Source organism: Entelurus aequoreus, linkage group LG09 (assembly GCF_033978785.1).
Source record: "Entelurus aequoreus isolate RoL-2023_Sb linkage group LG09, RoL_Eaeq_v1.1, whole genome shotgun sequence".
In the NCBI taxonomy this organism is placed as follows: domain Eukaryota; kingdom Metazoa; phylum Chordata; class Actinopteri; order Syngnathiformes; family Syngnathidae; genus Entelurus; species Entelurus aequoreus.
In genome coordinates, this window is record NC_084739.1 from 41,874,385 (window position 1) to 41,899,492 (window position 25,108).

A 25,108-nucleotide genomic window follows, 5' to 3' on the forward strand; every position below is an offset into this window, starting at 1 on the left:
CTCTGGGCAGTTTTCAAATGCGCACGTAAACTGTCTAATCATTACATATGTTTCTTTCTTCTGTAGACGAAACAGGAACAGCAGCGTGAACCAATATATCAATATATCAATATATATATATATATATATATATATATATATATATATATATATATATATATATATATATATATATATATATTTATTCCTCATACGGCACAACAGTCGTCCTCCCGTATAGCTCACACCGACTTCCTGTTCCTAGGTAATGTACTGTATATATACATTTAACACACCGACATCCTCACTTTGTTGTTTACTTGTATGTACTTATTTATTTAAACGTTTTTATCCAGAATAAGTCAATTATGAACATTCTCTTATTTGAAATATTGACCTACTAAAGAGGCAGCATTTACTTTTGTACATACCAGATATATTGAGGTATGATGATAATCTCTCATGCTTTTACCGACAAAAATGCTAGCTATTTTCGATAATTTTGCCGGTATAAACCTTAGAGTCATAGTTAGGTACTTGAAACATAACTTTTTACACTCTTAAACTTATTTCACAGATACACACCTAAAGGTTATATTTTGGTACTTTACGCATACTAACTTTTTTTTTTTAGCTCATTTTGATGAAACTCACAGAAAAGAGTCATATATTTTCTTACTTGACAGTATGTTGGTATTGTGATAACTGTTAGCATTTCCGTCCGTCTTCTGCGTTTCAGCATCACATGCAATTTCTGCAAAAATAGCATTTTCTACTTATTAATATCAGTTGCATGTCCAATAGAATGCTAAAAACCTAATGACAGACAACCTCATTAAACGGAATGGAATTGAACTTTTTTTACTAAATGACACATCCAGAAAGTAGATGAAGAGAACGAATGTGGGTTTTACAATATTAACTATGAATGATAAAACACTGAATATTAAGTACATATAAACATCGCTGTTCTTTTACTTTTCAGACCACCTCCTCGATCGACATATTTTACAATCAAGCAAAACGCAACGAAAATGCAACAAACACGGAAAAATAAGAACGCAAAGGGTAAAAAAAAACATCTACAATTTGATTTATTAATGTCACTTTTTCTGCAGAACTTTGTTGTAAAAGTCTGCTTCTGCATCTGCCCTTTACACCAACGTTTCAGGCTGGCCTCTTAAGACCTCACAGTTGGCTTTGTAAAGTAATTTTAGCTCTAAACTAAACACAATTGATGCTAATCTACCCTTTTGTTTTTTTTCCGAAAAAGAATCGATAGGAGGACCGTTAAAGAAACAAATCTTTAAGCAGAATTGAAAGTGGAATCGGAACCGGAAAAATCTTATCAATTCCTATCCCTATATTTAATCTTAATAAATTCATGATTTTACTGTAATGGCGACGGCGATATAAAAGAGGCAGAATGCCTTTTAAGTGTTTTACAAAACTAGCACTATATAGCTAAGAGGCAGGATCTCGACACACACTCACGAGAACAGTTCCTCAAAGCCTTCCTCGGTTGTTCTTCGCTCCCAAAGTAAGTCTAACACTTCGGCAAGCCTGCCGCTGCCCTCTGCAGCCAACAAGGCAAGGCAAGGCAACTTTATTTGTATAGCGCTGTTCATACACAAGGCAGACTCAAAGTGCTTCACAGACAACAAAGTGAGATGAAAGAAAATAAAAGAAAATTAAAATGCAGACAATAAAAATTAAAACAGTGCAGACGTTAAAAGTTAAAAGATTAAAAGATTTAGCTGAAAGCTAAGGTGAACATAAAAGTCTTCAGTCTAGTTTTAAAAGTAGTCAGAGTTGGGGAGAGTCTGACATCTTCAGGAAGTTTATTCCAGCTATTTGTTGCATAGTGACTGAATGATGCTCTCCCTTGATTTGAGTTTACTCTGGTAACCGCTAACAGATTGGTCTCAGAAGATCTTAGTGATCTAGAGGGCTTATATAGTGGGAGCATATCAGTGATATACTTCGGCCCTAGACCATGTAGTGATTTATATGTGAGCAGGAGGATTTTGAAATCAATTCTCTGATGTACAGGGAGCCAATGTAAGGATTTAAGAATTGATGTAATGTGCTCACATTTTTTGGTCTTTGTTAGAACTCTAGCAGCAGCGTTCTGAACAAGCTGTAGCTGCTTGACAGTTTTTTTGGGAAGACCTGCAAGGAGACCATTACAATAGTCTAGCCTACTGGTAATAAAGGCATGTACAAGTTTTTCAAAGTCTTGAGCTGACATGAGCCCTCTAAGTCTTTTTACATTTTTGAGGTGATAGTAGGCCGATTTTGAAATTGAATCACTTCAATAATATAGCAACAGCTCAAGGAAGTACACAACATTTGTTTTTTTTGGGATATGAAATAGACACTGATTATGATGTGAAATATATTCTAAACGTATCTATTATCGATGCAAAATATATTCACAAATGCAAATGGCCAGAGAGAATGCTTCAATAAAAAAAATACATCCCTAATTAAATACTTGTCTTCTTTTACATCCACGTGTACATAATCTTTACTGCACAAAGGTCAAAAAATGTATTTTACATCCACGTGTACATAATCTTTACTGCACAAAGGTCACAAAATATGCTGATTATACTCTGGACTGGTCACCAGTGAATCACCGGCCGATTGGTACTAGGACTGCATGAAAGTCAGCTTTGTGAATCACTAGACTACAATTGGCTTTTATATTTACACAAATGTGTTTATGTAAGCTCCATGCTCAAAAGCAAATAATGAGTGTGTTATATACTTGCTATATTGGTAAGGTGTATTCACTAAGGCTACCAACACTGGTTGGCTATTGGTATGGTACGGTATGGTATAGTATGGTCAGGTAAGATAAAAAAAATGCCAACACTGGAGGAATGATCCCCAAACTATATTATTTTTTGTGTTTTCACAACAACCTTAATCTTCGAATGAGGTCTACTGTGTCTCAAGCTCATGCTGGTGCCAGATGTAATGAAAGCTACTGCTAGGAATTCAGAAAAATAACACTGATGAAAATATGGCAGCTCTGAGTGAATTTTGATGAACAAACAGATTCAACACTGGTGGATTTGCATGTCCTCCCTATGCTTGCATGGGTTTTCTCGTCCCCAGTTCCCAAAACATGCATGTTGGGTTATTTGGACACCAACTTACTAATTTCTTAATGATAGTTTGTCCACATGTGCCCTGCAATTGTACCCCTTCTTTTCCCAAAAGTCAGATAGATTACACTCTTGCTCTCTCACTACCCAAAAAATGATAAGTCGTATAACGTCATAATATAAGTCACTTGACTTCAAGTAATGGCAGCTTAGCTTAAGCAGTAGGAATTCTGATTCAATATCCTTATTTAAATCCACTCTTCTTGTTGACCCATTTAAAGTCCCCAAAAGTAGGACACGCACATAGGCATGCAGACCGTGTGCACTTCCCTCCAGGAGGGTCTGATCTGATGCCTTCTTCACGTAAATACACACTCACTTGACAATGCAATACATGCACATTTTACATTTATATGGTTTATGGATACATAATATTTGGAAAGATTCTTGGTGGAACCAAGCCCCTAAGAAGTTCTGATTACTCTATCAACAATTGCTGCCTTGGAACAGAAATACAAGCAAAAGAGTGTCTGGCACCATAAACTGCATATTCTAAATTCAATTACAGCATCACATATTCTGTAAAAAAACAACAATATAAACAATGTTGAATTATCCTTTAGAAACACACAGTAACTGGGTTCCATATAGTGTATTGTAATGCATTCAGATTCCTTTGTTTGTCAATATACTTATTATTAGAGGTTCATGTGTGCATATTTAATGTTTTAAATCAACACTCTTCTACACGAGAGACAAAATGAAGAAGTCATTTTTGGCTCATGTGTGTGTTATAGGTCACACTTGCATCTGCAATTAGACAAAATTATATCAGCGATAACTTAAACATGTTCTGTTGCTACACTTAAACCAATACATTTTGGAATGTCTTCACTTTAAAATCAACCAAATAATGAGAAAAATTTGAATTTCTTGAAATGTTATTTGTGCAAAATGGCGATGAATAAGGGCAATGTGTTGTAAATAAAGGCATATATGTATATTATTTATACAGTAGTACTTACAAACTTAATTAATTGGTTCTGTGACCGAGCTTTAAGTCAAATCACTTGTATCTTATCAACATCTCCTATTGAAATTAATTGAAATCAATTGTATTAGTGCTTCCCCCAAAAACAGCACAAATTGAACATGTAACATGCCTTTTACAAATAAATAATAACTTTAAGATACGAATCATTGTATAAAAACAATACAATAAAATGTAATTTTGTATAATTGTATCTCATTCCAGTAGCTTCTCGGTCGAATTTACCATCAGCAGCTTTACTTTTTTTGCATGGATAAATGTCCGCCGTTTAGATATTACTTTAACATTCTTGACTGGTGTTATACTCACTTTGCATCAATATGGTGCCGGCTTGTACTGATATGCTCAAATTGCTTCACCAAGCTGGTAACACGCTCAGTCATGCTTTTGATTACCGTATTTTTCGGATTATAAATCACAGTTTTTTTCATAGTTTGATCATGGGTGCGACATATAGTCCGGAGCGACTTATGTGTGAAATTATTAACACATTACCGTAAAATATCAAATATTATTAATCTAATTTGCGTAAGAGACGAAGCAAATGGCAGCAATCGTTACACACACGTCAGCAATCGTCACTCACACGTCAACCAATAAGTATTCGGCAGGGGAGGGTCAGGGCAGAAGTGCATTGTGGGTCATGGGATGCTAACTGCTATATGTTATATGCTACTGCCGTAGCTATTAAATGGCTCACATCAACATTGGCGGTAACTTCTAAAAACTGAGAAGGGCTAAACTAAAATGGCACCGAAAAGAAAATCATATACTGCAGATTAGAAGCTGGACGTAGTGAAATATGCAGCAGAGAACGATCGAGCAGCAGAAAGAAAAGACATACCAGAGGCGACACCGAGGAGGAAGATTTCATCGGATTTAGCGATCGGGAGTGACAGATTGTTTGGTAATCGTATAGCATGTTCTATATGTTATAGTTATTTGAATGACTCTTGCCATGATGTGTTGCGTTAACATACCAGGCACGTTCTCAGTTGGTTATTTGTGCGTCATATGGCGTACACTTATTCAGCCTGTTGTTCACTATTCTTTATTTATTTTTAAATTGCCTTTCAAATGTCTATTCTTGGTGTTGGATTTTATCAAATAAATTTCCCCCAAAAATGTGACTTATACTCCAGTGCGACGTATATATGTTTTTTTCCTTCTTTATTATGCAATTTTGGCCGGTGCGACGTATACTCCGGAGCAACTTATAGTCCGAAAAATACGGTATTTATTTTTGTAATTCAGTGAATATAATTCAATTCTTCTTCTCAGCACTGTCCTTTCCACTCACATTCTTCCTTCCCATGGTTGAAAAACAAAGTTATGTCCATATCTAGTTATAATATAATGCTAAAGAGTAAGACCAGATGCTTTGGATGGCTTTTACGGGTTCATTGTGACATTTGCTACACCAACTAATACTGGGGATGCTTATAACTAAAAATTTTGATTGCAAATTAAAGCAAAACACTTTTACCTTGGGGCACTCTTAAAGGGGAACTGCACTGGAATTTTGCCTATCGTTCACAGATATGAACATTAGAGGTGAGGCTATTTGGGCACCTCACGATTGAATCAGATTCCGATGTTTGGAGCGACGATTTGACTCAGAATCTCAATTCAACACCTTTCTCCATTCAAACATATTCTGGCAAAGCATTATTTGGTATTGAATTATAATAAAACCTTTTCAAAACAGGTTGCAGGTTACAAAACCTCCTTTTGCGTGCTGTTGTAATATGTATACAGTCACGAGTAAGCATGAAAATGGCTTAAAACCATCTTTTTTTAAATTTCAAAAACCGATTTAGAATCAGAATAATAAGAATCGCAATTCAGATGCAAATCAATTTTTTTAATCACACCAATGAACAAATGTTTCTATTTTTATTTCTAAATTGAAAAATAGGGCTAATACTCGAAAGGCCAACAATGTAGCTAATGGGAGTCATCTATTTTGCCCTAAAGCGATCTAAAAAGACATCCAAAAACCGCCAACAATACTCCATTTATGCATCACACCTGATGCGATACATCTGTGAAATTAATGCACCCAAAAATAAGTTCCACCAATGCTTAAATTACCAAAATACAGTAATTATTACATGGTATAATGAATGTGCCTGTTACTATATTACTATACTATTATATACTACAGTATATACTATTTTATACTTACAACATGTATATAAAACATTCTTGGAGGTTTTTTAGAGGACTTTATAAGTGGAATATATTGAATCCCCATTACCTTCATTGTTAGCCACCTCTTGCTCGTGTTTATTTACGATATAGAATGCATAGAAAAGAGAAAGGCATATGTGTTCTTGTCTCCCATAGGAATTGAGAATGATTCCAAAATTCCAGAAAAAAGTTTGGTTCCCCTTTAAGTTGATGTACCACTGTATTATAATTTATCAATATCATCAATAGAATTATTATTTTCTTTTGTTCCATTAGCCCTAAAAATCTACTTTTTATCTTAAAAATGTTCATTCTCCATAATTTATATAGTACAGTACATTCTATAAATGCAAAGCAACAATGATCAACAATATATTCTCTCTCGCACTAAAATCTCAAGACAGCACAATTTGTACGCACCAATGACTGGCTTACAAGCATGAAATAGGTGGGTTATGTGTTTTTCAGCAGAGCCTCTTCTGGACAATTGTACCAACTGAATTGCACAATTCATTTATTATTTAGAGACACAAACTCCCAACAGAATGAGATCTTACTGTAGGATTCAGTTGCAATTAAGACCTGCTGTAAACACATGTACAGTCATACTGTATGTTTAACCTGAATTATAGGAATGTTACCTGTTTGTTCATGAACACGTAGATGATTGGGTTGTATACCGCAGCGGTCTTGGAGAAGAATGCCGGGATGGAAGCCAACCTGGCATCCAACTCAATGGTGGGATGAGCTGTGACCAATATGGCGAAGACTGCATATGGTGTCCATGCCACCATGAATGCAATAATCATCACTACTACCATACGGGTCACTTGACGCTCAGGCTTCCTGGCAGTGGCCAGACGGCCATGGGACACCTGGAAGAAACGAAAAAGGTTGCTGATTTTTATAGAATGTGAGGTATAGATTATTTTATTATAAGGGTACATAGTTCAAGTTTCAAGTTTAACTTGGTGAAAATGTGTGTTGTAGAAATTTGTATTTCTGGTCTTTAACTCCAGATGCAAGCGTGACACACTTTCGGGATGTGTCAGTTCTGTGATAGCTAGGGTTGGGCATCGCTTGAATTTGGACGATTCCGGTTCTTATTCCAGTTCCCCGTTTCAATTCCCGTTCCAAACGATTCTTGATTACAATTCTTTTAAGAGGCAGTGTCAAAAATTTAAAATCTAAAAAAATATTTCTCACAGGGTTTTTTTTCAACCAGTATGTACATATCAATCCTGCGAACTTGAATGTTATGATGTTTCTTTTCACAGGAGTATATTTTCACAAAAGTTTTGCTGTATTTTTGAAAAACTTATAAAAAAATAAACATGTATCCTGTTCATTGTGAACTGTTCATTTTTTTATGCTGCCGATTCCGCTCATTCATGAGCAATGTTGGGTTAGTTACTGAAAACCATTAACTAGTTACTTTATTTCAACAGTAACTCAGTTACTAACTCAGTTACTTACACCAAAAAGTAATGCGTTACTGTGAAAAGTAACTATTTAGTTACTTCTTTTGAAAAAAAAATGTTAAGGCTCCCATTAATGCCCTTTTAGCCTTCATTTCAGTACTGTTATTGCACTGGAGAATGTTACGGCGCACAAGCGTTCCGTGCTTCCCTCTTCTGCAGCAGCGCTCAGAAGCTCCGCTGAGAGCACCAGACACGCCCCCGCGCTCATCACGCGGACCGCGCCCACACTACGCCGCAGCCAATCTCCACCCAACGCACCTGGATTTGATGAGGGACGACAGTATAAGAACCTTCGACGCTGACTCATCATTGTCGGAACGTCGCTCTGCTCGCAGTAAGCCTTACGTATCTGACTTCCCTCCAGCTCTCGCTCGTTTGCCTTTTTTCCTTGTGCCTCATTTCCTGATCCCAGTGTTGTTTTTCGTTCTTCCCCACAGTTCCCGTGTCCCAGCCTCGCTGTATACCTCCACTGCCATATTTCCCTCCTGGACACTGCTTGCTCTCCCCGATCCTTGACTCGTTTTGGACTTCCGGATTTCGCTCTCCTGCCACGACCCCGCTTGGACCTTGGACCCCCCTCTTGGATCATTCCCTTTGGATTTGGACGTTTTGCATTCAACATGCACCTCAACAAACCTTACGGTATCTATATGGTGAAATTCACACACATAGTTTCTCATGCAAACACATAGTAGCATACACACCCCATTCACTCATCAAGCACACAATAAACCCTATTGAGCTTGATTTCCTGTTGTCGTGCCGTCTCCTTCCCCAGTACTACGTAACAGTACGTTCCGACCACAATGGAACCAGACGGCAGTCCTAAGTCTTCGCAAGGACCTCTGGCTAGGACTTCCCCCAGTGCAGACTTGTCCTCACTCCAGTCTGCCATCCAACAACACCAGATCCGTGTTTCCACCCTGGAGGACAAATTGGACGTTTCTTTCGCCAGCCTGTTGTCCAAGATCGACAACCTCAGCACTGGTCAGGTGACACCCCCCACACCTGTCATTAGCCCACCCAATACACTTGCCACCGGGGGAGCTACACCCCTCCGGGAACCTAAGATAGCTAGCCCAAGAAATGTTGAGGGTAATTTTGAAGACTGTCGCGGCTTCTTGGTTCAATGAGAGTTCATTTTTCTACACCAACCTTCACGTTATGCTAATGACGGGGCCGAGATTGCCTTTGTATTTTCCCTACTATCGGGACCAGCGCTGAAGTGGGCCACGTCTGCTCTCAGTACAAATTTAGGAATAAACACCAATTTTGCGGCTTTTCGCAACGAATTTTTGGCAGTATTCGACCATCCTGCTAATGGCGGAGACGCCGCTCCCAGACTACATTCCATGCGACAGGGCCCCCGATCGGTGGCAACTTATACCTTGGAGTTTAGAACCCTGGCGGCAGAGAGTGCATGGGACGACAAGGCACTGCAAAGCGCTTATCATAGAGGACTTAATGAGTCTATTAAGGACGGTTTGTTGCGAGACAGACCTGCTAACTGTCAGGATCTCATTGAGTTAGCCCTTCTATTCGACCAAAGACTTATGAAACGTGAGGCAGAGAGGGAGAGCAGTTTTGGCAACACTGCTTCTGCTAGAGCCTATGGGTCTACTAACCGTTCCTTCACCCGAAGTCCTGTCCCCATAAGACCGGTTCTTACCTCATCTCAAGAACCCATGCAGATTGGCAGGTCTCAACTATCCTTTGAGGAACGAGAACAGAGGTTCCAAGTCCGACTCTGTCTTTACTGTGGTCGGGCAGATCATATGATACGTGACTGCCCTCTTCGGCCAAAAGGATCGGCCTCACCAGTCAAGGGGATCCTGGTGAGCCAAACTACAATTCCCACGACTTCCTCGAGGAGGAACCCCAGTATTTTGTTCCCCGCAAGCTTGACCTGGGAAGCTACGACGGTATTTATGGACGCATACCTGGACTCCGGAGCCGATGAAAGTTTCATGGACTTAAGGTACGCCAAAGAAAAGTTTATTCCATTAGTACCTTTAGAAATTTTTGTCTCTGCCCAGGCTCTTGATGGTCACCCTTTGGGCCCTATTAAATACCCTTGTCCCTTACTCTTTCTGGCAACCACATAGAGACCATCAGCTTCTGGGTTTTGGACGCTCCAGTAGCCCCCCTCGTCCTAGGCCGATCTTGGCTAGTTCAACATGATCCTCACATCTCCTGGTCTACTGGCAAGATTCTGGCTTGGAGTAATCACTGCCATGCTCATTGTCTCAAATCTGCAGTAGTTCATTCCGAAAGCCCTAGACCAGCGTCACTACCGGTGGACCTCTCCCGAGTCCCCAAAGTTTACCACGATTTAGCCACTGTATTCAGTAAAGAACAAGCCTTGTCTCTTCCACCTCACAGACCTTACGACTGCACTATCGACCTCATCCCTAATGCAGCCCTCCCTAGCAGTCGTTTGTATAACTTGTCCCTCCCTGAAAAACAAGCTATGAAGGATTACATCTCTGAGTCCCTTGCTTCTGGAATCATCAGACCATCTAAGTCACCTGTCGCTGCTGGATTTTTCTTTGTGAGCAAGAAGGATGGGTCACTTCGTCCTTGCATCGACTACCGTCAACTTAACGGTATCACCATTAAGAACAAGTATCCTCTACCCCTGCTTAATTCATCCTTTGAACCTCTCACCCCTGCCACCATCTTTTCCAAGTTAGATCTTCGCAATGCGTATCATCTGGTCCGCATCAGGGAGGGAAATGAGTGGAAGACAGCATTTAATACTCACCTGGGTCATTTTGAATATAAGGTTATGCCTTTTGGACTGACCAATGCTCCCGCTGTTTTTCAGGCCCTTGTCAATGACATTCTTAGAGATATGATTGATCGATTTGTCGTGGTCTACCTGGATGACATACTAATTTTTTCCAAGAACCCTCAGGAACACCAGCACCACGTCCGTCTCGTCCTTCAACGATTACAGGAGAACCGCCTATTTGTCAAGGCTGAAAAATGTGAGTTTCATTCCTCGTCAGTTGATTTTCTCGGCTTTGTCATTGAAAAGGGACACATCAAGGCTGACCCAAAAAAAGTGACGGCGGTGGTGGAATGGCCTCAACCCTCTACTCGTACCGAATTACGTCGTTTTCTGGGATTCACTGGATTTTACAGACGATTTATCAAGGATTTCAGTAAGTTGGCCGCACCCCTTCATGCACTTACATCAACCAACAGACCTTTTCAGTGGAACCGTGAAGCGGGTATGGCATTCTGGTGCCTGAAGAGGAGCTTCGTCTCTGCACCCATACTTGTGTATCCGGTTCAAGACTGCCCCTTCATTGTTGAGGTTGATGCATCTGAGTCAGGAGTTGGGGCAGTTATTTCGCAACGCTCTAAACTGGACAGTAAGATCCACCCTTGTGCATTTTTTTCTAGACGTTTATCCCCTGCTGAGCGTAATTATGATGCTGGTAACCGGGAGTTACTTGCGGTCTACGAGGCATTAAAGGAGTGGAGACATTGGTTGGAAGGTGCTAAACATCAATTTCAAGTTCTCACTGATCACCGAAACCTTCTTCATGTCCGATCAGCCAAGAGACTAAATGATTGGCAGGCCCGGTGGTCTCAATTTTTTGGTCGCTTCAATTATGTTCTCTCTTTCAGACCAGGATCCTGTAATACCAAAGCTGACGCACTCTCTCGCCAGTTCTCGGAAGAAATCACAGACAACACCCCAGAAGAAACCATCCTTCCACCCTCCAGGATTATCGGCATGGTCATTTGGAAAGTGGAGGGTCTTGTCAAAGACTCCTTGAAAGAGAGACCGTGACCAGGTGGCGGACCTCCCAACAAATTATTTGTTCATCGGGAACTTCGTCCTCAAGTTTTGGAGTGGGGGCATTCCAGTGTCTTCTCATGTCATCCGGGATTTCAACGCACTCTTTCCTTCATCCGCCGGCGGTTTTGGTGGCCATCCATGGCAAAGGATACCCGTGAGTTTATCGCCGCATGCAGTACTTGTGCACGTAATAAACCATCCCACAGACCGCCGGCAGGACTGCTGTGTCCTCTCCCCGTCCCCAGTCGCCTATGGTCTCACATTTCTATGGATTTCATTACTGGTTTTCCCCTATCCCAAGGTAATACCACCATACTCGCCTTCATTGACCGATTTTCTAAAGCCGCACATTGTGTTCCCCTTCCTAAACTCCCATCTTCCTCTGAAACTGCTGACCTGCTTACCACTCATATTGTTAAACAACATGGCATCCCGATGGGCATTGTCTCGGACCGTGGTCCCCAGTTCACATCCAGAGTGTGGCAGGCCTTCTGCAAGGGAATTGGGGCCACGGTCAGTCTCACTTCTGGTTATCATCCACAGAGTAATGGTCAGGCTGAAAGAGCTAACCAGAGTGTGGAGACCATGATGCGCTGCATTTCCGCCCGACAACCATCCTCCTGGAGCAAGTTTCTACCATGGGTCGAATTTGCTTATAACTCCATGAAGAGTTCAGCTACGGGATTATCACCATTTGAGTGCTCCCTTGGTTACCAACCCCCTATGTTTCCCCAACAGGAGATGGAAGCATCTGTGTCTTCATCTCGCAAACATATCAAGAAATGCCATCAGGTATGGAAGGCAGCCCGTGCTTCGCTACTGAAATCTTCGGAGAGAATGTGCAACAGTGCCAACCGGCGACGCATTCCGGCCCCCATTTACTCTCCTGGCCAACAAGTACTGCTACGTTCCAAAGACCTTCACCTTCAGGTACCTTCCCGTAAACTCGCACCACGTTTTGTAGGCCCTTTCACTATAGAGAAGATCATCAACCCTGTTGCAGTCAGGTTAGCTTTGCCATCTTCAGTTAAAAGACACCCTGTAGTCCATGTTTCCCAGATAAAACCGGTTGCGAGTTCCCCACTCTTTCCCCCCAACCCCATCCCTCCCCCTCCTAGAATTTTGGACACTGGTGATCCTGTTTGGACAGTCAAAGAGATCCTCGGGGTCCGTCGACAGGGGAGGGGATTGGTTTTTATTTGGTAGATTGGGAGGGTTATGGACCTGAGGACAGGTCTTGGGTTCCTGCTTCATACCTTGCTGACCCCGAACTTCTTAAAGAATTCTATCAGGCCAACCCTGGAGCTCTTCGGCGCTCGTCGGGGGCCTCGCATAAGGGAGGGGGCACTGTTACGGCGCACAAGCGTTCCGTGCTTCCCCCTTCTGCAGCAGCGCTCAGAAGCTCCGCTGAGAGCACCAGACACGCCCCCGCGCTCATCACGCGGACCACGCCCACACTACGCCGCAGCCGGCGGAAATCTACACCCAAAGCACCTGGATTTGATGAGGGACGACAGTATACTGACTCATCATCGTCGGAACGTCGCTCTGCTCGCAGTAAGCCTTACGTATCTGACTTCCCTCCAGCTTTCGCTCGTTTGCCTTTTTTCCTTGTGCCTCATTTCCTGATCCCAGTGTTGTCTTTCGTTCTTCCCCACAGTTCCCGTGTCCCAGCCTCGCTGTATACCTCCACTGCCATATTTCCCTCCTGGACACTGCTTATTCTCCCGGGTCCTTGACTCGTTTTGGACTTCCGGATTTCGCTCTCCTGCCACGACCCCGCTTGGACCTTGGACCCCCCTCTTGGATCATTCCCTTTGGATTTGGACGTTTTGCATTCAACACGCACCTCAACAAACCTTACGGTATCTATATGGTGAAATTCACACACATAGTTTCTCATGCAAACACATAGTAGCATACACACCCCATTCACTCATCAAGCACACGATAAACCCTATTGAGCTTGATTTCCTGTTGTCGTGCCGTCTCCTTCCCCAGTACTACGTAACAGAGAATAATACAATCTGTTGATCAACTTGACATTAATTTGCATCACTGAACTCTGCTAAGCAATGTGGTCTACATACAACACACAAAGACAAAGATATGTTTCAAAGGGCCAATTTATTTGGGGCCAGAACAAATAGACAAAACTATTTTAAATAGCTGCAACAAAACATACATAAGTAACAAACCGCATAATAACAACATGTCACAACATAGCTGTAAACCTGGCTTCACCCAAGGAAGGCACACATGACATGATTATATGTCATGTCACTATATACAGCACACATCCTGCTATACACACGCCTAACCAGGCGTTTTTTTCTCTCCAAGAATTGTGAAATAAAATTATGTCTTCAGGAGATCAACACTGTACTGAAGCCCAAAACAGTTTGCATTTCCCCAGTTTTAGTTTAGAGATAAGGAAAGATTGGCCTGGCCCACTAGGATCCCTGTCATCATCATGGCGCCGATGAAGGCTGCCTCGGTGCTTTCGTGCGCTCTGTTTTGTTTGTTTTTGTACATAAATTGTGTTTCCGGGTGCTCTTACACCCGTGAATAATCAGATCCACCATCCCTATGGACTTGTTACCGGTCATCTTAGCGTAAGCTGCGGATTTGGTCCATTCTGTGCTCAAAAGAGGGAAACCGCATCGAAGAGGGAAGCGAGCGGGCGCACTTGTCCGTCTTCGCGGACGGGGATTACGCACGCCTCTACCAGGCATCTTCCTCTCCAACGTCCGCTCACTTGCCAACAAGATGGACGAGCTAGCGTTGCTGATGAGAAGGAACAAGGACTTCTCCTCATCTTGTGTGTTGTGCTTCACGGAGACTTGGCTGAGCGCAAGTGTCCCGGACAGCGCGCTTCAACTGCAGGGCTTTCATCTCCTCCGCGCGGACCGAGACGCGGCGCTCTCTGGCAAAAAAAGAGGCGGGGGACTATGCTTCTTTATCAACAATAGCTGGTGCACAGACGTGACAGCGATTTTTAGACACTGTTCTTCTTCTCTGGAATATTTCTTCATCCACTGTAAGCCCTTTTACTCACCGCGTGAGATTGTTTCATTCATTCTCGTGGCTGTTTACATCCCGCCTGGCGCGGACGTGCGTGACGCTCAGCGCACGCTCGCAGGACAGATCTTACATGTGGAACGGTCTTTTCCTGACTCTCTTGTTATCGTGCTTGGTGACTTTAACAAGGGAAATTTGAGCCAGGAATTACCAAAGTATAGACAGTTTATTAAATGCCCGACCAGAGAGGAGAACACGCTGGATCACTGCTACACTAAACTGAGCAAAGCTTTTCATGCAGTCCCGCGCGCTGCTCTTGGACTATCAGATCACGTGATGGTGCACTTAATCCCTTCATACAGACAGAGACTGAAACTGGCTAAACCTGTTATGAGGAACATTAAGTGTTTCACCGCCGAGTCTGTGGACGAGTTGCGTGCTTGCTGGGAAACGACAGACTGGGAGGCAATTGGAGCGGCCACGAACAATCTGGACGAGTATACGGACACTGTGACCTCATACATACAGTTCAATGAGGCGCGCATCATTCCAACGCGCACCAGGGTTTGTTATAACAACGACAAGCCCTGGTTCACACCCAAGCTCCGACAGCTGCACAAGAAGAAGGAGGCTGCGTGGAGAAGCGGGGACCGAAGTACATACAGAGAAGCGAAGTACCACTTCACCAGGGAAGTGGAGAAAGCTAAATCTGTGTACTCTAACCGTCTCCAGGAACAGTTCCGCTCCAATGATTCTGCGGCAGTTTGGAGAGGTCTAAGGGCCCTTATGAACTATAAGCCCAAAACCCCCCAGGCCCTGAATGACCGGACTCTCGCTCCTGAATGACCGGACTCTCGCTCAGGGCCTCAACACACATTACTGTCGTCATGAACGGCCTTCAGCTCATCAAAGCCATGCTCCCCCCACCATCACCCTCCCCACCAACGCCAGCACATCATTAAAGGAGTTAAAGGACTCAAAGGACTCCAATGACATCACAGGACTCCAAAAACATCATAAGACTGTAAAGACCCTCTCCATCAAAGAAGAGGATGTACGCCGGCAGTTCTTGAAGCTGAATACGCGGAAGGCCCCCGGGCCGGATGGTGTCTCCCCCTCCACTCTCAGACACTGTGCGGACCAGCTGGCTCCTGTCTTCACTGACATTTTTAACACCTCTCTGGAGCTATGCCGCGTGCCGTCCTGCTTTAAGACCTCTACCATTGTCCCTGTCCCCAAGAAAGCACGGATCACAGGACTAAATGACTACAGGCCGGTCGCGCTGACGTCTGTGGTCATGAAGTCCTTTGAGCGCTTGGTCCTGCCCCACCTCAAGGACATCACCGCCCCCCTCCTGGACCCACTGCAGTTCGCCTACAGAGCCAACAGGTCTGTGGATGATGCAGTGAACCTGGCCCTCCACTTCATCCTGGAGCATCTGGACTCCCCAGGAACCTACGCTAGGATCCTGTTTGTGGACTTCAGCTCTGCCTTCAACACCATCCTTCCTGGACTGCTACGAGACAAGCTCTACCAGCTCAGCGTGCCCGACTCCCTCTGCAGTTGGATTAATGACTTCCTGACAGACCAAAGACAGCACGTACGGCTGGGGAAGATTGTCTCGGACAGCCGAACCACAAACACTGGTACTCCTCAGGGCTGTGTACTCTCTCCCCCTGGCTCTTCTCCCTGTATACAAACTGCTGCACCTCCAGTCACCAATCCGTAAAACTGCTCAGGTTTGCGGATGACACCACCCTCATCGGGCTCATCTCGAATGGCGATGAGTCCGCCTACAGGAGAGAGGTGGACCGGCTGACGTGCTGGTGCAGCCTCAACAACCTGGAGCTGAACGCCCAGAAAACAGTGGAGATGATCATGGACTTCAGGAAAGTCCCAGCCCCACCATCACCCCTCACCCTGATTGACTCTCCCCCCCCCGTCCCCATTGTGGACTCCTTCCGTTTCTTGGGTACCACCATCACCCAGGACCTCAAGTGGGAGCTGACCATCAGCTCCCTCATCAAGAAGGCCCAGCAGAGGATGTACTTCCTGCGGCAGCTGAGGAAACTTAAGGTGCCGACAGAGATGCTGGTGCAGTTTTACTCAGCCATCATAGAGTCCATCCTGACCTCCTCCATCACAGTGTGGTTCCCCGGCGCCACAGTCCAGGATAAGAATAGACTGCAGCGCATCGTACGTGCTGCTGAGAAGGTGATTGGCTGCAAGCTCCCATCCCTCCAGGACTTGTTCTCCTCCAGGACCAGGAGGCGTGTGGGTCGGATCACAGCTGACTCTTCTCACCCTGGACACACACTATTCTCCCCTCAGGCAGGAGACTACGCTCCATCCAGACCCACACCTCCCGCCACCTGAACAGTTTTTTCCCCTCAGCCATCAGGCAAATGAACAATAACTCCTAACAGTAGCTCCTTGAATTCCTTGAATCCCTTCTAAGTCTATCTGATAGCTCAGTCACAGCTCTTTCTATACCAAATATGTGTTATATGTGTTTTATGTCGCACGTTTGCACCAAGAAACATTCCTAGTTTGTGAACCCGTTCTCAAACAATGGCAATAAAACTATTCTGATTCTGATTCTGATGTTTGTGAACTTTATAGTCTATACATTTAGAGTGATGTGATAATCAAACACTCTAGAAGTCTAGAATGAAAGAGTATATACGACAATTGACAGAGTGTGTGTACCTTAAGTGCTGAATGATGAGCAGAGGCAGAGTTTGGAGTGTCTTCTTTAGCTTGCTTTCCATGTTTATGTACTCACTGTCCACTGTGTCCAGGTACTTGGAACATTTTCTCCGTGCCATTTGCTGTTTGACGCTCGCTATCATGCTTATTAGCTGCCTGAAAGCGGGTGACACCACTGTAGAAATAGCCTGCATGTCTTCTAGCACATACACTGCAATGGCTCTATCAATGTTGTCCTGGCTAGCAGTCCCTCCGTTCAAATCCAGCCGCTGTTGCTGAGGTGGAGGTGAAGTGGCATCGGAGTCTGTCTCTCTCTTTACTAGCTTCGTCGAAACATGTTGCTTTTGTAGCTGTTTCAGCAGATTTTAATTGCTGTTTTGGGCAGTAGACAGGATCTTTGATCCAAGACACAACTTACATTTAACTAAAATGTTCTTTTCTTTGTGCTCGACAAAAGAAAAGTATGGAGAATATCTCCATGTTAAGAAACTCGACTCCAGCTCTGCCATGATGTCTTGTTGTTAGTAAACACAGACACGCCACGCGCCACCCCCCTCCCCACACACACACAGCACGCCTCTTATGAGACAGGAAGATTCAGAAGGACGACACCGCAGCTCTCCAATAAAACACACTCAGATCTTCTCAGTTTCTAGCCGATACTATATAAAAAATACCGTAAAATAACGCAGTAACGCATCATGTAGTGACGGTAACTGAGTTACTGAATATAAAAAATAACGCGTTAGACTACTAGCTACCACCGGAAATAACGGTGTTACAGTAACGAGTAACGCGTTAGTCCCAACACTGTTCATGAGTAAAATCAGCTGATATCGATCACATGTAATAAAGCTGGCATACTTGAATTTTGTGTCACCAGGCAGAATTCAAATTGTAAATCTTGCCCCCCACTCTGCGCACCTCGCTGATAGGTGTACTGAATGTCTTAAGTTGCATCGAAGGATCCTCTTGTTCGTATTTTGTTACAGAAAATAAATCTTGTTATCACAGGTACGTGTTATTTTTACTCTAATTGTGAAATACTCATTTGTGTTGCTAAGCTGTAATATCGCCATATATTAAACACAATTTTACAGAAATCTAAATGCAAAAACCACAAACTGTCTCTGATTGGCCTGCAGCGAGACTCAGCCTAATTTTAATACTTTGGGAATCAAATTGCTGGAATTTTGCTGCGCTCTTGCGTCCGTAATCAGGATCAATGGCTAATAACCATTTGTTTTATTTGTAGGTGCTTAGAGCACAGCATCAATTTATATGACCCAATTCAAATAACTTTTCCGACTCACGGTATAAATGAACTCTAACCAACGGAGAAAGTCAACATACGGTCACACATAACACACCTTCTGCTCACTGAACTTTGTGGACAATATAAAACATGTCCAATCACCATTAATAATATAAAATTATACCCATATAATGGATGAGTAATATGCAAAACACTGTCTCCACACTTTGATTGCAAAACTTTAAGGGGGTTGTCACGGAAGTAAACAAGGTAGGGGTCAAACTTTCAAAAACTCTTGATGTATAATGTTAATCATTTATAGTTCATATTGCATTGTGATTAGAGTCTGATGTGGGGTTGTTGTTAAAGTTGAATGAGTTGTAGTGTTTTGTTCAGTCTGTTATAGCTTGCTTTAAACAACGCAAATTGAATTGTCTCCGATAATTTTTCCAATATATAAAATCTTAAATTCTTTATTTTCATAGAAATTATTAATTATTGTTACGTAACAATCTATGCGGTGTGACATAAAAATATTTCTATTATGTATGTTTTTGTGTATGTGTGTCTATGTGTGTGTGAGAGCGTGTAGGTGCATTCATATATTTATTTTATTATTGGATTGTTCTGGAAAAAATGGCTTTACAACAGTTTGTACTGTATTTGTACCATGTTTGGCAAACTTCCCTTCTTCAATTTGGCATGAAAGTAATATGTAGACTTAAAGCATTGCGACACGTGAAAACGGCTGTGTAAACTTGATCACAAATCACAGTACACAGAGTTGGAATAAAGAATAATAAAAACAACTTAAGTTAGTGTAGTGATATCACATTTATTTAGATGCTTATTTAATTACATTATACATATATTTAGTATATACATATCAGTACACTAACTTCAGAACTGTATAAACTGCCAAATGATTTTAGCCCAAAGCGGCCCAAGTCAAAACGTTTGGACACTCATGCTCTAGACCAGGGGTGTCAAACTCAAATACAGAGTGGGCCAAAATTTTAAATTGAACAAAGCCGCGGGCCAACGTTCAACAAATTAACCTTTTAATAGGGACCCAAACACGTTTTGCATTGAATATTGAACAAGCAAGGCTTATATAACTTTAAAGTGACATGCAAAATCGAGTTTCAAACAATAATAATAATAATTCAAAAATATAAATGGCATATCAAATACAATTTAAATAGAAATGTAATGCCTCTTTTCTATTTGTAGCCTTCTGAGGTAAATATCAACATGAACTTTTTCCACAGGCTAATAAATTTGAACATAAAATAACAATGAATAAACCAACCATTCAGGACTTTAAACTGCTCAGTTTGCAACACACTGATCTAATCTGATGTACCCAATCCAGATACCTGGCATCTTTTCTTGGATGCTAGTTCATTAATGTCGGGGCTCAGGCTTTGAGCCGAGGCAACCTTCATTATCGAACGAAGGTGTTCATCAGTCGTTATATCTCGTATTCCACCCTTAAAGGCACTGTTTTTAACGTCCTCTACGAGCTGTCGTCACGTCCGTTTTTCATCCATTCTAATAACGGGCCGGCCCAGTCACAAGATATGTGCGGCTTCTGTACGCACACAGCCATACAGATTACAATGGGGGTGGCCGTATAAACAACTTTAACACGGTTACAAATATACGCCACACTGTGAACCAACACCAAACAAGAAGGACAATCACATTTCGGGAGAACATCCGCACCGTAACATAACATAAACACAACAGAACAAATACCCAGAACCCTTTGCAGCACTAAATCTTCCGGGACGCTACAAAATACACCCATCCCCCCACCACACACGCACACACCCTGTAGCGTCCCGGAAGAGTTAGTGCTGCAAAGGGTTCTGGGTATTTGTTCTGTTGGGTTTATGTTGTGTTACGGTGCGGATGTTCTCCCGTAATGTGTTTGTCATTCTTGTTTGGTGTGGATTCACAGTGTGGCGTATATTTGTAACAGTGTTAAAGTTGTTTATACGGCCACCCTCAGTGTGACCTGTATGACTGTTGATCAAGTATGCATTGCATTCACTTGTGTCCGTGTGTGCAGAAGCCGCACATATTATGTGACTGGGCCAGCACGTCGTTGGACTGGATGAAAAGCGGAAGTGACGACAGCTCGGGGCAGATTTTCGGGAGGGGCACTGAAATTTGGGAGTCTCCCGGGAGGGTTGGCAAGTATGAGAATTAAAATGCGGTGTTAGCGCGGCACCGCCGCTGTATATACCGTATTTTCCGCACCATAAGCTGCCCCGTGTTATAAGCCGCACATTCAATGAATGGCATATTTCAAAACTTTGTTTACCTATTAGCCGCCCCGTGTTATTAGTCGCACCTACGCTGCGCTAAAGGGAATGTCAAAAAAACAGTCAGATAGGTCAGTCAAACTTTAATAATATATTACAAACCAGCGTTCTAACAACTCTGTTCACTCCCAAAATGTAATGTAATATAATAGCAACATCACTAACTCAACGTTGCTCGGACGTTAATGTCACACGACACACAAAATAAACATTTAAAGCTCAATTTCTGAAGTTATTACTCATCCACAAATCCCTCAAATTCTTCTTCTTCGGTGTGCTTCACTTGTTTTTTGACACCATCTGTGATGTGGACGCGCATGCAGTGGTAGATCAACAGGAACGGCGCTGCGTGAAAAAAAGTCACCCGGTCTCTTCGCGTAAACGTCTATCAACCACTCGCTCATCTTTTCTTCATCCATCCATCCCTTCGAGTTAGCTTTTATGATGACGCCGGCTGGAAAGTTCTCTTTTGGCAAGGTCTTCCTTTTGAATATCACCATGGGTGGAAAATTCTGGCCGTTAGCATGGCAAGCTAGAACCACAGTGAAGGACGACTTCTCATTCCCTGTGGTGCGAATATTCACCGTACGTGCTCCCGTTGTATCCACAGTGCGGTTCACAGGAATATCAAAAGTCAGTGGAACCTTGTACTTGTGTCTCTTTATAGGAGCCATTTTGTGGTCTTTACAGAAACACACAAATGAAATTAAAGGTAATATCCGCGCGCTTCTTCTTCTACGGGGGCAGGTGCTCACCTTGGCGGTTGCTTACAGTAGAAGAAGAAGCGCTTCCTCTTCTATGGGGGCGGTTGCTTACCGTAGAAGAAGAAGCGCTTCCTCTTCTACGGGGAAAAAAGATGGCGGCTGTTTACCGTAGTTGCGAGACCTAAACTTTATGAAAATAAATATTTATATTAATCCATAAATAAGGCGCACCGGGTTATTAGCCGCACTGTCAGCTTTTGAGAAAATGTGTGGTTTTTAGGTGCGGCTTATGGTGCGGAAAATACGGTAATCGGCGGGCCAGCTTCAGTGTTAATTTGCCTCAAGAGCCAAATGAAATTACACGGCGGGCCAATTTTGGTTGACACCCATGCTCTAGACTATTATTAATCTACTTGTTAATTTCCCGGTAATAGCTGCTTAGTTTCTGCTTTAACTTGCTTCGAGATACACTCCCTAAACTTCCCTAAGCACTTATTTATTTTGTTGTTTCAAGCTAGTTTAGCAGCTATCTTAGCGATTACCTTGCCCGCTCCTGCTTGCTCTTTCTCTGTGTGTAACGTGTATAGCCTGTCCTCCAGTGATAATGCTATGAGAATTATAGAATTATAGACAACAGTGTGGGGCCGCGTCCCACACTGTTGATGGAGATAGTAGATACTGTAACTGTTATTGTAGTCAGTGCTTCCGGTCGGTGGACTGAGTCTCAAAAATGGGAATTAAAGTTTAAAAATGTGGAAGTTTTCGGGAAAATCAGAAAGCAAAACCTGGTTCGCATTGATGCCTGATGCTCGATGCCCAACCCTATAGTGATAGTACTGATTATGCTAAAAAATAAAGTCTTTTCAGGCACTCGATTTAATAATTCAAAAAACACATCACCTCAATGCAACCAAATGCAACAATGTCAAAGAGGGGTCAGCAGAGTAGACAGACACACTAATCAATGGCTAACCAGCTTAGAGGTTGTTGAAAGGAATTTGAATTGTATCACAACAGGCTTTCCTGGCTGTTAATAAGATTTGATGTTCTTACACGTAGCAGCCGACAGATAGGACCACTTGGTCATATGTCTACCTTAGATGCAACCTATGATGATTTTAATCTACATTTAAAACACTAACTTGTGGTCTAGATAATATGTATTGGGTTAACTTTGCTTCACGATCACATTTTTTTTAATTATTTTTTGACTCGTCTGCAAGTTCGTTTATGGAGGCGTCATAATTCATCTTTTGAAAATACACGCTTAACCCTTGTGTGGTGTTCATATTGTTGTTACTCAGCCAGTGTTTGTGGGTCTGATGGACCAGTTGCATTTTGTGGCTTTTAATGCCTCACAATCAAACACTTTTATGTTAAAATACTGACTCATCCCAAAAAACATCTGTAATGAAGTGCTTCGAGAGGCTGGTAAAGGAATACATTGTCTCCACACTTCCCCCCACATTCGACCCATACCAGTTTGCTTATGGCCCTAACCGCTCCACGGAGGACGCCATCTCCTCTGCACTCCACCTGAGCTTAGCACATCTGGAAGGAATGGACACACACGTGCGGATGTTGTTCCTGGACATCAACTCTGCATTCAACACCATGCTCCCACAGCACTTGGTGAGCAAACTGTCCCCCCTTGGATTCAGTACCCCCCTTTGCAACTGGCTGCTTGACTTCCTCACAGACAGACCCCAATCTGTGTGAGTGGGCAACAACACCTCCAGTGCCATCTCCCTGAGCACCGGCTCCCCCCAGGGCTGCGTCCTGAGTCCGCTGCTGTTCACGTTGATGACTCATGACTGCTGCGCCAGGTCCACTACTAACCACATTGTGAAGTACACGACAGTAGTGGGCCTCATCCGTGACAACAACAACATGGACTACAGGGAGAAAGTGAAACATCTGGTTGACTGGTGCAGAACCAACAACCTGGTCCTGAACGTCGACAAGACCAAGGAGATCATCGCCGACTTCAGGAAGCACCAGTCCAGCCACGCTCCACTCTTCATCAACGGCACAGCGGTGGAGATGGTAAGCAGCACCAAGTTCCTGGGGGTGCCGATAACTGACAATATGACCTGGTCCCTACACACCGGAGCTCTTGTAAAAAGAGCTCAGCAGCGCATGCACTTTTTGCGTGGGATGAAAAGAGCACATCTCCCTCCCCCCATTCTCAGCACATTCTACAGAGGCACTATAGAGAGCCTGCTGACCAACAGCATCTCTGTCTGGACTGGAGCCTGCAATGCCTCAGACTGGAAGTCTCTCCAGGAGTGGTAGGAAAATATCATCAGGACTCCTCTTCCTCCTATCCAGGAGATCGCAAAAAGCCGCTGCCTGACCAGGGCTCAGAAAATCTGCAGAGACTCCTCTCACCCCCACCAAGGACTGTTTTCACTGCTGGACTCTAGAAAGAGGTCCGCAGCCTCCGTAGCAGAACCTCCAGGTTCTGTAACAGCTTCTTCCCTCAGGCCGTAAGACTCTTGAACGCATCATAATAATCCCCTCAATTCCCCCCAAAAATGGATGAACTCGCTGGAATATAAAGACAATATAACATACATCCATAAACGTGGATGCATATGCAAAAGTGCAATATATTTATCTTTACAGTAATTTATTTATTTATATCTGCACCTTATTGCTTTTTTATTCTGCACTGCCAACCAGCTAATGCAACGAAATTTTGTTCCTATCTGTACTGTAAAGTTCAAGTTTGAACGACAATAAAAAGTAAGTCTAAGTCTAAGACCCACAAACACTGGCTGAGTAACAACAACACGAATGTTGCATGGAAATTTCTCTGCCAGTTTCTGCATCCCACAGGGATTCTTCTTTTGTGTTTCTGCACCTGTGGTTCCCACACAAGGTTGCAACATTGTTTGTCAACACTGTCTGCTCTCATTTTGTCGCACATTTGACCCTCTGATGTTCTGTGTACCTACACTCTGTCCTCCTCCTGTCTAGGCCAGCTGTGTGTGTGTGTGTGTGTGTGTGTGTGTGTGTGTGTGTGTGTGTGTGTGTGTGTGTGTGTGTGTGTGTGTGTGTGTGTGTGCATGTGCATGTGTGTGTGTGTGTGGTACACAGAACATCAATTTCCACACTTCTATTAGCCCCGGGTCCAGTGTAGAGGGGGTGTATGGTGTGTGTTCATTAAATATGTATTCTGATATATGTTCTTCACAGAAAATGAGCCAAAGCCAGTGAGTCTCAGTTTGAAAAATTAATTAATTGTATCATTTTTCTTTTAATAAAAATCGAAAACGGTCCCACAGACCCGAACACCACACAAGGGTTAAATATACTGTATATCTTGAAAACGAACATCACCACTATATTTTCCCAGAAATGGTCGGAAAAAACACAAATTAAACATTTTATATATTCACCAGTCAGAACATTAGGTACACTTGCACATTCTTTGATCAATACAGATC

The 25,108-nt window shown here is 43.0% G+C and overlaps 1 protein-coding gene across 1 annotated transcript in view; it reads right to left on the bottom strand.

The window, feature by feature from the left end:
* valopa (vertebrate ancient long opsin a) overlaps positions 1–25,108 on the bottom strand; it is a 73,322-nt gene that overhangs the window by 7,262 nt on the left and 40,952 nt on the right. Inside the window, exon 4 of the mRNA XM_062058782.1 lies at positions 6,981–7,214. Within this exon, the coding sequence (XP_061914766.1) occupies positions 6,981–7,214 (234 nt within the window). The remainder of the gene's footprint in view (positions 1–6,980; positions 7,215–25,108) is intronic.